Source organism: Ylistrum balloti, unplaced genomic scaffold, assembly GCF_031769215.1.
Source record: "Ylistrum balloti isolate Yb309-2 unplaced genomic scaffold, AGI_CSIRO_Ybal_v1 Utg370386, whole genome shotgun sequence".
NCBI lineage: Eukaryota > Metazoa > Mollusca > Bivalvia > Pectinida > Pectinidae > Ylistrum > Ylistrum balloti.
In genome coordinates, this window is record NW_026782268.1 from 851,624 (window position 1) to 866,698 (window position 15,075).

The 15,075-nt window shown below is 34.5% G+C and overlaps 1 protein-coding gene across 1 annotated transcript in view; it reads left to right on the forward strand.

The window, feature by feature from the left end:
• The window catches only part of LOC132554186 (mediator of RNA polymerase II transcription subunit 25-like), a 38,888-nt gene that overhangs the window by 3,280 nt on the left and 20,533 nt on the right, over positions 1–15,075 (forward strand). The window contains exons 4-16 of the mRNA XM_060218486.1: positions 461–562; positions 931–1,051; positions 2,179–2,244; positions 2,496–2,586; positions 3,018–3,056; positions 3,582–3,701; positions 5,245–5,405; positions 6,461–6,655; positions 7,882–7,903; positions 9,810–10,112; positions 11,728–11,833; positions 12,886–13,057; positions 14,134–14,292. Coding sequence (XP_060074469.1) covers positions 461–562; positions 931–1,051; positions 2,179–2,244; positions 2,496–2,586; positions 3,018–3,056; positions 3,582–3,701; positions 5,245–5,405; positions 6,461–6,655; positions 7,882–7,903; positions 9,810–10,112; positions 11,728–11,833; positions 12,886–13,057; positions 14,134–14,292 — 1,657 coding nt within the window. The remainder of the gene's footprint in view (positions 1–460; positions 563–930; positions 1,052–2,178; positions 2,245–2,495; positions 2,587–3,017; positions 3,057–3,581; positions 3,702–5,244; positions 5,406–6,460; positions 6,656–7,881; positions 7,904–9,809; positions 10,113–11,727; positions 11,834–12,885; positions 13,058–14,133; positions 14,293–15,075) is intronic.

Below are 15,075 nucleotides of genomic sequence, written 5' to 3' on the forward strand. Positions count from 1 at the left end.
TGTTGCGGAATGCCTTCACTAGAAATTAAAATTTGACCCCTGACTTTTTCAGTCTGATGCTCAACTAGGTAACTGAGCCAAAGAGAAAAGTTTTCTAGCTTGGTAGTATATTGCGGATAGAATTTTCCCATGGTTACGTACTCCCTTTCCAGGAAATAATTCAACCTTGAGTTCCCAGGGGTCACAGTGTTGTTTGTGAAAGTAACACTTAGTATTATTCCAAAGTCCCTACACCGGCATCAATGTATAAGATGTTATATATATCGATTCCTCAGCTAGGATTCACAGCTGAAACCCCTTACCTACTACTTGTCTGACGATTAACCAGTCGAGCTAAAGACAAATTCTCTCTAGCTAAGCAGTATGTTGCAACTAGAATTTTCAAGGGGTTATATGTATTTGAAGTGTAAACCTACATTGAAATGTTCTTTTGGTGACAGATATGAATTTTTTTTGACAGTTTTATTGGTGGTGGAGGAGAAACCTATAGCCATATAGCCGAAGGGTTGAGTACAGCTCTACATGTGTTTGATGACATTGCAGAAAAAAGGAGTAATCCTGGGTATGAGACACTTACTAACTGTAACAGTTGGTTTCTATAAACGAAAAAACATAGCATCTGTATTGTCTGCAGTCTACATTTTCATGCATTCAAATATCGGACAAAAATGAAATTTATCTTTGTTATTGCCATTAAAGAGAAATGCACTGTGGTTAAGAAAATACATATTGTAAACACTACATACGAAATAAAAGAATGGGTTTATCATAAGAGGACAAGAAAAAATTTTGACATCAGATATTGATAAAAATAAGTGCTGAACAGCTAGATAATGGAGCGAACAGGACTAAAATGTAAAAGACCCAAAAAGATCGTATGAAACATAGATAAATAAGTTACTAATATATTTCTGAATTTTGTTTTATTAGGTTACCGGTGAAACAACATTGTATACTGGTATGTAACTCGCAGCCATATCAGCTGCCAAGCCAAGAGGGCACCCGCTATCTGGGATATATGGCTGAACAACTGGCACACAAAATGGCCCAGGTATTTAAATCTTGATTATAGCAAAACCTATCTAGTCTAATAGAGAATCCAACAAAACCAGTAGTTCTTTCCAGAGTGAATATTTACAGACATTTCCGTAAGTTCATTTGATGTTGATAATTAGTGAGTTTTGGGATTCAAATAAGTTTTTTAGCCCTGGACTCATGCTTTTCCTGTAATACTTGCCCTTTGGTAGACAAGTAATTTGGAAATGGGACTCATCAAAATTTTTGAAATTGTGTCCTGAACTTAACAGAAAAATCCTACAAAACTATTTTTATTATTGCTTGAGCCTGATTTTCTTGATTGTCAGTGTGTAAGATAGATCTTAGATGTATGGTACAACACAGGGCAAATTCTTTTTTTTTATCACTATTCTGCATCAATTGGATATAAAAGAATGTTTATTTGTTCAATTCAACTCGATTAGGCACAAGTTATCAAAACTCGGAAAGGCCTCCTTCAGTTCTGGTAAAGTCCTTTGTTATGATAGAAGTTTTGTTTCTTGTTTTCATTTTATGCTAGAATCATATGTTATTGCTTAATTCACTTTTGATATTTTTCTTTACTGGTTTCCTAAGAAATATTTGAAAGAGCTCAAGAAAATTGTACAAAACTTCCTGGTATACACCAGTCTTGAGATCTAGTGCTGCCCCTGTGACCTTTGCTATGATTAAAATTCTTCCTTTGCCATATTTTTCCAGTAATCATGGACACAAATAGTGATAATTAGTGATTTAGATATTTCTGGAACATATCTCCAGAGCTGTTAAAAACAAATTGAATCTTTTTGTACATATCAATCATCATGTCCAAAAGTGCCTGTAGTAAGAAAGTCAATAGTAACAGGCTAGGGTGTTTCCTGGATGCCTTGGTTTTAACAAACCATCAGCTTTGAAACAATTAAGATGTTTCCCAATTGTATTTGACTTATATTTGATAACCAGTCACCATGGTTATCACTGACCGAGCTTTGAACAACAGGACCTGGATGATTATGTCCTCGTTAAATTTGATCGGTTTTTATAGCTATATAGAGAAAAAACGCAATTCTTTTTGATATCTAATAATTACAGAATTGATATTCTATGTAAATATCGTAACTTTATTTTAACTTGAATTTTCAGAGAAATATCAACTTGTCAATAATATCCCCTCGCAGGCTGTCAGCTTTACAGAGATTGTATGAAGAAGTAAGTAAACAATTTAATATATATGTACAAAGTGAAAAAATCACCCGAAAGATTTTCTTTAATCAAAATTTGCAGAATATTCTGGAGCTGTTATCAAAGTAATGTTAAGAAAACTTATTTGTTTTCAATAAACAAGGTTTGCTTTGCAAAATTCATCAATAGATTTGAAATTAGGAAATCCAGGTGGTTGAATATTTGCATATGTTTCACTGCCCAGAGATGTTGACATTGTCTTGTGTTGTTGTTGACAGTCCACCACGCCAGAGATCTCTATGATTTCTACTAAGGAATACACCATTGACCCACGCCATCTTGTCCTGTTACATGGCTACCAGCTGGAAGGTAGGGCATTAGTCCTGTCAAACAATGACAATGAAATAGCATTAGTTTATATATGTTCGATACACAGAAATATCAAATATGGGCTTATTACTAGATACATTAACCCATATTGACATTGTGAAGCATGATAGTAATGAAGAAGTTCGTCTGTTGTGTACACTGGATAAGTGTTCCTACAATCTGGTTACTTTCTAAGGCCAAAGATTTATTGTTTTTACGAAGAATATTTAGAAAAAAATCTTGATTCGAAAGACTTTCATTGAAAATTTTCTTTAAAAAAATTCTTTTTTAGGTAAGGTGGGTGTGAAAATTTAATGTGGGTCAGGATAGCTGGAATTTGTGTGTATTTTTAGGCCTTTTTTTGAATGATACACATTTGAAAAAAAAAAAGTGAATTTATATTTAAGGATTTTAATGCTGGTATGTTACAGAGAGGTCACCTAGTCCAGCCCCAGAACAAGATCAGACAGGTTGGTCAAATTTACCTCAATGTCATTCTAGCAACTCACTTAGTTTGTGTTCCAAAAGGTATTTTTGAATTAACGTCCTAAGACCTGAATTATGATTCTTTTTATAGGAAAATATGAGATGTGATTTGTTAAGGTTATATTTAGGGAGACAATGAAGCACATTAAGCAGTATTAAAGGAAGTCAATACAGACACTATAAAGTCAAGTATTTTCAAGGAGTTCAAATTTTCGATATATTCAAGAATAGAATTTAATCATGAAAAATATTTTATTCTAAAAATAAGATTGCTAATCAAGAACATAGTCTATTGAAGTATTTCTTTGAAAAAAGTGAAAAATTCAACATTTATAAAAAACAAAGGGAGATGGCATTCATTCTTCACTGTATTGTGTTTTTACATTTTTTTTCTGAAATATGTCCATGTTAAAAGGAGTCAAAAATTAATTTTATTTAAAGATGAATTAGTCAGAGGAAGATGTACACAAAGCATGAGTGATGAATGTATAATAATGTTTTGTAAACAGCATCAGCACTGAGTCCAGGAACACGACAACTCTCCCCAGCCCCTTCTATACCAACATTTGGGGACCAGAATCCAGGACCTTTCAAAGTTCCTTCCACTGCTCTTCCTGCGAACTCTTCAGGTGAGGGACTTTGGATTGTGGACGGTTGATTGTAGTTTTGATGTGACAGAGATTTATAAATTTTAGAGTTTTGTGTAACCAGCTGATCAGTACTACATATGTATTTCAGTTTTCAATCAATGCTACTGTAATTTACATATGGTTCAGTTGTTTCAGCAGAAACATTTTATGCATGTAAAATGAGTTGACGTGTCTTTTCTGGTCTAAGGAGACGCAATAGTCTAGTCACATCTAACTTTGCACAGCTAAAGATTGACATTGTGTGATTAGATGCCTTCCTGGGGCAGTTTGATGTTTGTCAGTAAGCTGAGATCACAGGCTGTCCTGGTTTTATCTTTGGACAAGATACTACCAAAACTGCAAAGCTAGCATGCGGTGGACCTCCCGTATGTTGTTCAGTAAAGTAGAAGCAGTCATACAAATACACACTTTTTCTCAAAGTAGCAGGAGTCAGTTTAAAAAGTCTCAAAAATGTTAAATTATGCAAAACTATAAGGAACAGATTTATAATGTATATATTGGTGTTTGCTTAGAATGAGGGTTGGTCATGTAAAAAGGGTTTACCCTTGAAATAATGGTTTATGATTAAACCTTTTTATTAAAAAAGTGACTATATCAGGGAGCTTGCATGAAAATCTCTGTTGAGGTCTTCTAATAATTCAGTGTGAAAAAGATGAGGTCTTCTGATAATTCAGTGTGAGAATCTCTAGTGAGGTCTTCTGATAATTCAGTGTGAGAATATCTAGTGAGGTCTTTTGATAATTCAGTGTGAGAAAGATGAGGTCTTCTGATAATTCAGTGTGAGAAAGATGAGGTCTTTTGATAATTCAGTGTGAGAAAGATGAGGTCTTTTGATAATTCAGTGTGAGAATATCTGGTGAGGTCTTCTGATAATTCAGTGTGAGAAATATGAGGTCTTCTGATAATTCAGTGTGAGAAAGATGAGGTCTTTTGATAATTCAGTGTGAGAAAAATGAGGTCTTTTGATAATTCAGTGTGAGAAAGATGAGGTCTTCTGATAATTCAGTGTGAGAATCTCTAGTGAGGTCTTCTGATAATTCAGTGTGAGAATCTCTAGTGAGGTCTTTTGATAATTCAGTGTGAGAAAGATGAGGTCTTCTGATAATTCAGTGTGAGAATCTCTAGTGAGGTCTTCTGATAATTCAGTGTGAGAATCTCTAGTGAGGTCTTTTGATAATTCAGTGTGAGAAAGATGAGGTCTTTTGATAATTCAGTGTGAGAAAGATGAGGTCTTCTGATAATTCAGTGTGAGAAAGATGAGGTCTTCTGATAATTCAGTGTGAGAAAGATGAGGTCTTTTGATAATTCAGTGTGAGAAAGATGAGGTCTTCTGATAATTCAGTGTGAGAAAGATGAGGTCTTCTGATAATTCAGTGTGAGAATCTCTAGTTAGGTATTCTGATAACTCATTATGAGAAACTATGAATATGATTTTCAGCATTTGGCATTTTCATTGCTTGAAACCTAAGAATATTATAATAATAACTATAATAATAAGAGATTTTCTGAAACTTGTGGCCAGGTCCAGTGATGTCACAGCTGCCACCTTCCCCACACAGTCAGTCACTCCCCATACAACAGCAGCAACAGCAGCCATCAATGGCCCAGCAATTGCAGCACAACCAGCCCGCTCAGTCAGTGCGGATGGTACCTCCAAATCAGCTGGATCAACAGCACCTGCAGGTAACATATATCTATTTGTTAAAAACATGAATTGTCGAGAAGATTGTACAAAAGCCAGTGAATAACACCTTTTATTACAAATTTAGACTCTGATACTGTATAGCCAAGTAATTAATTAAACTGCTTCATACAGCTGTCTCATCCTTCTAGGACTCGTCTATGATGCTAGGGGCCTAAATTTTTAAGCCTAGGATGCCATTGAAGAAAATCAAAGTTATAAAACGGAAAGTAAAAATCTAGATGGGGAGATGGGCTAGCCCCATAATTAAATTAATTTTGTGTTTTCATATATCAAATAATTTTACAACATGTGCATGCATTTACTAGGTAAACTGAACTGTTTCAATATTCCACGGAATTAAAACATTTCCCAAAACAAAAACTGACAAAATGGAAGTGTGTTCAACTTTTCTACTGGGAGATAATTGTCCGTTTACTTGGTTCCTAGCTTAATTGATAATTGTGAAATAAATGAAATACCGAGAGCTTTTCATAGAAACTTGTATTTGCTTCTTAAAATGTTTTAAAAGATTATCAAATAACAAGCCCCCATGAGCAAGATATGTGTACTTAAAAGATTTCTATTGTGATGATCCAAACCTGTCATGAAACTGATATTGCTATCATACCACCATCACAAACATGAATGCATTGATGAGTTCAGTTATACAGATTTACACACTGTGAAAAAAAGTCCTTTTACTTGCATGGATAAGTATAATGTTATAAAGATGTTTGTTTAAACTTGTCTTCTTGAAAAGTCTGAACTGTTGATAGAAATACTGTACAACCATTAACTCACAGAGAACTTATTTTCGCTGATTTTGTGGGTACTTCTAATCTATGAATTTATTTGTCCACCAAATATCAAAGAACAAGTAGATTTATTGAGCCATATTATCCACAAAGTCAAGTGCCCATTTTTGAAAAATCACAAAAATTTGGCTTCCTTAAAATTTATCATTTTACAATGGAAGATATGTTTTGAAAGTTCTTAAATTTCACAGGTTTTATATCTTTGCTTACTTGGATATTAGAATGTAATCTTGTTATAGCAACAGCAACAACAACAACAACAACAACAGCAACAGCAACAGCAACAACAACAGCAGCAACAACAGCAGCAGCAGCAACAACAACAGAGACTGATGCAGCAGCAGCAACAACAACAACAGCAGCAGCAACAACAACAGCAACAACAACCTTTATCACAAGCCATGCAAAGGCAAGGTCCAACTGTCAGACCCCAGGTAGGCAATGCTAGAATCAGTACTAAAATCAGTGACAGGATTTACATATAACATTGAGTATGATTTGCAAATTCTGCTGTCTTGACCTTTTCTGACGACACTTGCACCAGTAAATTAGCGTTATAAGAGACTTATAAAAATACGAAAATTGCATTGTTTCTTAAAATTGAAGTATGGGTAAATATTTTCTCAAAGATCATTTCTTCCATCTTCCATTATCTTTGTTATTCTTAGATACAAGTAAGGGGACTTGTAATTCATGTGATGGTTTTCTTCAGTATACAGTTTTTAGCCCACCTTGCCAGAATGGCCAAGTGAGCTTATGCTGTGGTGTGGCGTCTGGCGTCTGTCCAGCGTCCGGCGTCAACTTTTTCCTTTAAAAACCTCTCATCAATAACCAATGGACCACATGTTTTGATATTTGGCTGGATGAAGCCTGATAAAGGTTGCAAAAATAAATGACCTTGACTTATTTTCAAGGTCACAAGGGTCATATTTGTTAAAACCTTTCAGTGACTTCTCTTAAACTAAAAGGCCTAGAAGAATTTTAATGGTATATATAAATGTATATACACCAGGTGAGCACTGCATGCCCATTTGGACTCTTGTTTATTTTCTATTGGAAATAGTTCAAACCTGATTAGAATTATTAGTTTAAGATGACAGTTTAATGAGATGCACATATTGACCTCAGCTGACCCCAAGGACTGTTGGTAGAAGTACCTTACAAAACTGTGAACAGTCAAGGGTAATAAACTTTATATTGTATTGTAGTGAAATTGTTACAGAAAATGAAAGCAACACAGAAAACCCCGAAAAAGACAGGAACTGTACAGTTGTACATTATACTACTTACTCTAGCAAGTCATTTGAAAGTGAACTGAAGAATATGCAGGATAATGCAGTAAATAGGTAGCACTGTTCTGATTGGTCAATAATTAATATTCACATATAATATTAATGTCTTGATAGCATTTGTAAAAAATAATTGTAAGGTAGAACATATCTTATTTGCAACCTGTTTTGATGTACCCCGTAATAACTTATTATAACACTAAATGGCTGAAGCTTAAGCTCCAGTTCAAGGTAGAATTTAGTACCTAAAACTGTCAGCTTATCATATAGTTACAACAGCGTTATATTAGATATAGTAGGAGTTCACAGTCATTGTGAAAATACTGAATTGATAATAACATATTACTGATATCGTCCATTATTTGTTTAAGGTTGACATGCAAAGCAGATATGGTAAGTTGGTTTTTCTGTAATCAATATTTGTACTATAACAACAAAATTTTAAATTTCAATTTTAAAAAAAATGTCTTTTACAAATATTTTGTAAAACGTTGTAAATCAGTCACTGTGAAATAACCAAAACAATGCAGATATGTACGTAAACATAAGTAGAATTTCCCTCTTACAATTGTAGCACTGCATCACAAGTCAGTAAATATATGTCCATTCATAATAAGTTCTTAAAAATATATTGGAGATCTAAATCTACCAATGAAGCCAGGTTCTCCCAGTTTACTATGGCCTGTTCTACTTTTGGAAACACAGAACATACATGGAAGTAATTTGTCGCATAATTGCTTGATCAAAATTATGTATATTGAGTCGTAAACCATTTGAATTACACATTGTTGATGTCACAGTGTTGAGAAATGTCGCTGGGTTGTTTGAAACCATGGTAGTGATATCGCTGTTGCAGAAGTTTGTTGAATTGTCCTCCGTTTAAAAAGGTTTAGTCGTTTTACGTAATGTCACCGTTTTGTTGTCTAGTGGATATGAAAGGGGATAAGCAGGACAAACACCTACTTGTTGTCTGATGTTGGATAGTGTTAATCAACGTGGTTAATATCAAATGACCAGTGTAAATCAGCTCTGATATTTTTCCCCTGACGTAGGTGTATTTAGACTCGTCTGGGATAAGACACAAAATAAAACTCAATTTCTTATTCCAGCATAATTTGATGCAAGATATTTTGTTGAGTATAAATGAAAATCTGAGTGTTGTTTATGTATCATGTATCGTCCAAAGATAGGAAAGGAATTGAGTACATGTGTACCAGTAGGTTTTCTGGCACAGATTTGGCCTCTGTTTTCCATCAATCCCCAATAATTATTTTATAATGTCAGCTCCAACTGTCATGACCGATCATAGTGTTCAGTATTGTTCTACTTGGTTATCATTTTTTAGCGATCACACCATGTTCTATTCACTTCATTAAACACACCTCAAGAAAACCATGTTGTTTTCTGATCAGGAGACATGTAGTGCTGCCAAGTATCTATTTTATGCGGCAAAATGGTTTTTTGGATTTTTTTTTTAGATTTTTTCCCCCAAACCACCTGTGCATTATACATGAGTGCACACAACAGGCAAATATTTATGGTGTACTTTTATGATCATATTTTAATGAATTTCATTAAGAGATAGTGTAGCAAGGAAGAATGAAGGAGCTTACATATTTGTATTTTACACTCCAGATCAAGGTCACTCTTACTCATAGATAGAAAATTTGAACTATTAATAGAAAGCTTTTTGACAGAAAAAAACAATAACACTAGTTCTTAAAACAATATTAATCAGATAAAATAAACTGCTGGCATACAAAGAGAAAGAGATAAAAAAAAGACTGCAATACAATTAATACTTAGAAAACAAGTTGTGATTTCTGTACTGCACTCAGTTTGATTTTCCAGAGTGTAAGATTTACATTGTAAAAGGAAAGTAAAAAAATGTGTTTCTCAAAATTTTTTCAACAGTTTGATGTCAATCAAACTTTAAACAGACATTGTAATTGTTTTTTTTTTTTTATTTTATAATTTTTCTTTTAATTAATGGTTAATGGTTACAGCTCTAGTTTTAGTTAATGCCTACTAACACTCTATAATTATAAATGTCTCTTACAGGATAATGATGTCTTCAAAATGATTTTAGCATACAGAACATAACAGAGCTTTTCGTAAATCTTCATTAAATGGTCCTGCTTATGTTCATATTGCAAAATCTTTGAGTTTTTTTGTTTTTTTGTTGTTTTTTTTTTTGTTTTATTTCTTTTATCTTTCTTTTTTGTGGTTTTTGTTTGGTTTTATTTCTTTTTTCTTTTGTTTTTTTCGTTTTTGCTGATTTGATAATTATAAATTGAAGGACCTCCAATGCAGCAGTCACAACAACAGCCACAGATGCCCATACAAGTCAGTATTCCATCTGCAAGTATAAACCCAGATCAGATTACGAATCAGGCCATCACATCCGTCAGCGACATCCCGAATACGATGTCGAGTATGCAGCCCGGAAGCCAGTCCATGGTCCAGCCCAACAGTATACCATCTTCAGGAGGAATGCCACATGACCCTACAGCCAATATTGGACTGCCCGCTGGTCATCAGGGTATGACTCTCCCCAACCAGTCTCAGAATGTGATGAGGGATAGAAAGATAATATGGGCAGGTAAGTAGAATGAAAGATTGTGGACAATCATATACCATTATACATTAAGTCATACTGATGAAAGGAAACACTGTACCGGCTGAATTGAGACATATTTTATTTCCTTGTGCAATATGAAGCTTGATGTGCTTGATACTTATTGGTATGCCTAGTGACTTTTTTGTTCACCTTGTTCTGATATGTGAGCTTAACTTGGATTGTCAATGATTTACATGCCAGGTGTTGTCAGTGAAACTGAAGATGGTTAACCTACAGGAACACTTGGTCTTATTCTTCAGTAATCCATGTGTGAATATTTCTTTTGTTCTTATTTTGTCACTTTTATCAAATTCATCTTTAAATAATGTCACCTACATCAATCTTTTAAGACATATAGCCGATCTTCTTCATCCTTTTTCTAATTAAGAGTTTTGTTGTCATTTTTGAAGTATTTTTTTATAAGTATTGTCTCATTTTTTTTCTTTCACTTACAAATATTGTTTGAGCAACATATAGCTTAGCATGTCCGATTTCATATAGAGAATCCACTCAGAACTTTGTTAGACATTGTGTAGTATCATGTAAAATATCACTCTGTAAATATTTTTGTAAACCAGTGATAAATTTTGTGTTGATATATGAGATTTGTTGTTTGTTAGTATAGAAAGAGACTGAAGGAATCAGAGATAGTCATGTGATATGCATGAAAAACCAATTTGCTAATAATGATGTAGAATTGCGGCACTGTCTTTTATGACCAGTGGTACATGATGGGATTGACTTGGATGGGATTTCTTGTTGGTATCAAGCACTGAAATAGAGTAAAAGATTACAGATGTACAGTGCCTATATACATGCCCATAAATGATGTAGATATATACATATATTAGCAATAGTATCATGTAAATGCTATTTTCTTATCATATTCAATGCATAAAGCTGTGTTAAATCTTGCATGCTGTTGGTTTGGGTTTTTTTGAGTAACATGCTATCAACTGCTATGGCTATTTAAAAATGGAATGAACTGTGGGACATGACAAATAAGATAAGTATATGTTTTAAGATATTTGATTGTTATGCTCCCTAAAAACTTTTGGCAGAGCATGTTGTAGTAGCCTTGTTCGTCCTGACAATCTGTCAATCTTTTTGGCCATCCTTTCATGTCTGGAGCATAACTTTGCCCACAGCTATAAGCAAGGATCATGAAACTTGGTGTAAAAATTCTAAGGCGATGTCCACTGTACCAAATTAAGGGCCTGCAACCCCATAATTACAGAGTTATTGCCCTTTGTACAAATTTTAAATTTCTTGCATTTAAACTAGGATAATGAAACTTTGTATAAACACTGATCATACATAGACAATGTGAAGTATATCAAGGTTAGGGCTCACAACCCTTAATAACTAGAGTTATTGCCTTTTGTCAAAATTTTTGTGTGATGAGCATAAATTTGCTTTCCTTAAAGCTGATCATGAAACTTGTTGCATGCATTGTTCATACTAAGAGAATGTGCAGTATAAAAAACTCTTCACTTGTAACCCCTTTATTACAGAATTAATGCATTTAGATAAAATTTTGAGTCCAATGAAGTCATTTTAGGGAGCATTTGTCAGTTTTACTGATACTCTTTAACAGGTCGCCTTGAATGGCAGGAAAAGATGAAGTCTGCAGGACCTACCCCACCTAAAGTGTCCAGGTCACTGCAGTGTCAGTTGTCCAGTGGACTGACAGACCCTGTCATGTAAGTACCCCACCTAAAGTGTCCAGGTCACTGCAGTGTCAGTTGTCCAGTGGACTGACAGACCCTGTCATGTAAGTACCCCACCTAAAGTGTCCAGGTCACTGCAGTGTCAGTTGTCCAGTGGACTGACAGACCCTGTCATGTAAGTACCCCACCTAAAGTGTCCAGGTCACTGCAGTGTCAGTTGTCCAGTGGACTGACAGACCCTGTCATGTAAGTACCCCACCTAAAGTGTCCAAGTCACTGCAGTGTCAGTTGTCCAGTGGACTCACAGACCCTGTCATGTAAGTAGCCCACCTAAAGTGTCCAAGTCACTGCAGTGTCAGTTGTCCAGTGGACTGACAGACCCTGTCATGTAAGTACCCCACCTAAAGTGTCCAGGTCACTGCAGTGTCAGTTGTCCAGTGGACTGACAGACCCTGTCATGTAAGTACCCCACCTAACATGTCCAGGTGGCCTTACACCTTTCAGTAGATTTTTGTTTTCAAAGTTTTGACTTTGATATAAGACTTGATAACTGGATATAGTGATTATCCTTTAAACTTTTTATTCGTGTGGCCACGAATATCCAATCAAAGTGACCAGTGAGGAGTCAATGGATTGTACTGAAGGATGATTAATGGACTGAGTTACAGTAAGATGTTTGATAAATAAATTTTTGAATTTCCACCTAAATTTTTGCTTTGCGTTTGAATGTTTGCTGAATTCTTACAAAATTAAACAGACTGTAGATTTCGAATTTCAATTAAACGTATCTACTTTCCATTCCTCAGAAATTTTACAAATGTTTCATGAAGCTGCAAAATTATCATCTCATTTGTAGCAGATGCCACATCCACACTTCTGTAGAATTCTGTTAATGAGTCTTTGTAGTCATGTTTGTAATAGTTTTGTAAACAGTTCTGTTAGAAAATATCAGAGCTGAACCCTGGTCAACGCTGTAACTATATACACAGTATGTATCAGATGATTCTATAGCCCAGTGTGTAGAATATTTTCTCTGGAGATAGTTGCTGCATAGCGTCTGATATTTCTTTTCTTTTCCATGACAGAAATGCCTCCAACTGGCCGACAGATCTAATAATGCAGTTGATACCCCAATCGTTGCTAAACTCTTCACAGTTAACTCCCTTGTTTAAAAAATCCAGACAAGTTGGGTTCCATTTCAACAACCACAACTTGGAGGCCCTGCGCAACCTGTACAAAGTCATGCAGACTGGTTTTGTAAGTATCAAAGGATCAAGAGATTTGATATATATTTATTTAACATGGCATCCATTTAACATATCAATACTAGCTGTGTAATATTATCCTTGTTTAAAAGATAGCACATTACACATACATACGAATGTACCAATAATTTCTTTCTAATATAAGTGTACAATTATCAAACCAGAATGAAGTACTGCTTATGTGGAAGATATTCATTCTATTTTTGGACATTCCATTTGAAGGTCAGAGTCATTCAAGGTTCCTTTCAATCTGACTAGTTTCTTTCCATAACTTGATTACTTGTATTTCCTTATTTGGTATGTTTGTCAAGTTCTTGATTGGTCAGTCCATATGGCGATAGATTTTACAACCTCGGGAGAAGATCAGAGATGTGTGGTTTAATCTGTACCTGGGGCAGTTTTCTCAGGAAGTTGAAATCACTGACTGTCCTATTCTGTTGTCCTCGGACAAAACACTTCACCCAAATTGCCCTAGATAATATGCAATGTACTTACTGCTTGTTGTTCAATGAGACAGACACAAATTACTTAAAGGAATTCTTGCCTCTAAATTGATGAGGTGATAAATGTCATCATGAACTTAGGGTTATATAGAACTTCATACACACCTACATTTCCTTTAGTTATTCTATCTTGAATTCTATTAACTAATAGCTGAGGGTTTTCGCTGTTTACTTCCATTCCTTGTGATTATGTCATTACCAAATTTTATCAAAATTGTTAACATTTATTACAGGACCACACAAAGGTATCTTTCTTGTCATACACTTGATATCTGGGTTTTTCAAGGCCAGTCCCTGTTGACAAACTTTTAATTGAAATGTACACATCTTTGTATGATATTTAAACATGAAAAATAACGCTATGAATTTGTTTGATTTTTTTTTTATTTCCCTTTTTTTTATTGGTGTTAAATTACTTTCAATAAAGTTTGTTTATCAATCTAAACTTTGTTGTTTGTGTTTTCTGATGGTAGTTGTGGAAGTACAGGATACATTTGTTTTCATGTTTCCAGTTTGATATGAAAATTTCACAATTAATTTCATGGTCTATATGTCTAACTTTCAGGCTGGTTGTGTGCATTTCCCGTCAAGCAGTCAGTGTGAAGTACGCGTCCTCCTACTCCTCTTCAGCAGCAAGCGTAAGGCTTTCATTGGTTTAATCCCCAATGATCAGACAGCCTTTGTCAACGGAATCCGCAATGTCATCTATACTCACAAGGTCAAGGTTGGTCCACCATTGGACTGTATCCTTAACAACCTATACCATGTTGTCTCTTAGCGTAGGGTGATGGAAGGTATCTGCATGCATGCTGACTTGTAGCCCTGCCATTGTACACATACCTTATGCATATCATTATAATCATAAGGTCTTCTCTTTCTACTCACTGAAAATACAGTTTTATCTAAAAGTTTAACTTAGAATTTTGTTCACTGAATTTTCATTATTTCACAATTTGTCACAGAAATATTAATTTTTCAGCTAAATTTGTAAGGCTGGTTATTTTTTTTTTTTTTTACGTCTCTATGACTCTGTCTGTTTTGCCAGGCATTGTGTCACCAATAAATGTCAGTGTTGTGGCAGTATCAAAAATCTTAAATCTGATGAAAGGACTTTTACTGATAACTTTAAATGGTAAAAATATAGAACTTTGGTTTGTAAATACAGGTTATATTACTAAGCAGACAGAGTCCAATAATTCTGTGAGTGGTGTATATGAGTACATTATTGAAAATACAACCTTAGATATTAGCTCATTTTATCTTCATCAATAGTTTTTCTCCTGTCAAAATCACAGTAGTTGAAATTTGTGTTTAGTATCTATGTATAAATTTCTGCATATTAGATGCCTCTCTCGCTTCTGTATTTTATGAACCTTGCGTAGCTCACTTTAATAAAAAATTTATTGTGAAAGAATTCTGATCAAAATGTTAAAATTTTCTTCTGGTGATGTGAACGTCTCATATCACCCTTAACAAGTATTTATCTGACTAAAAATTTCATTATTAT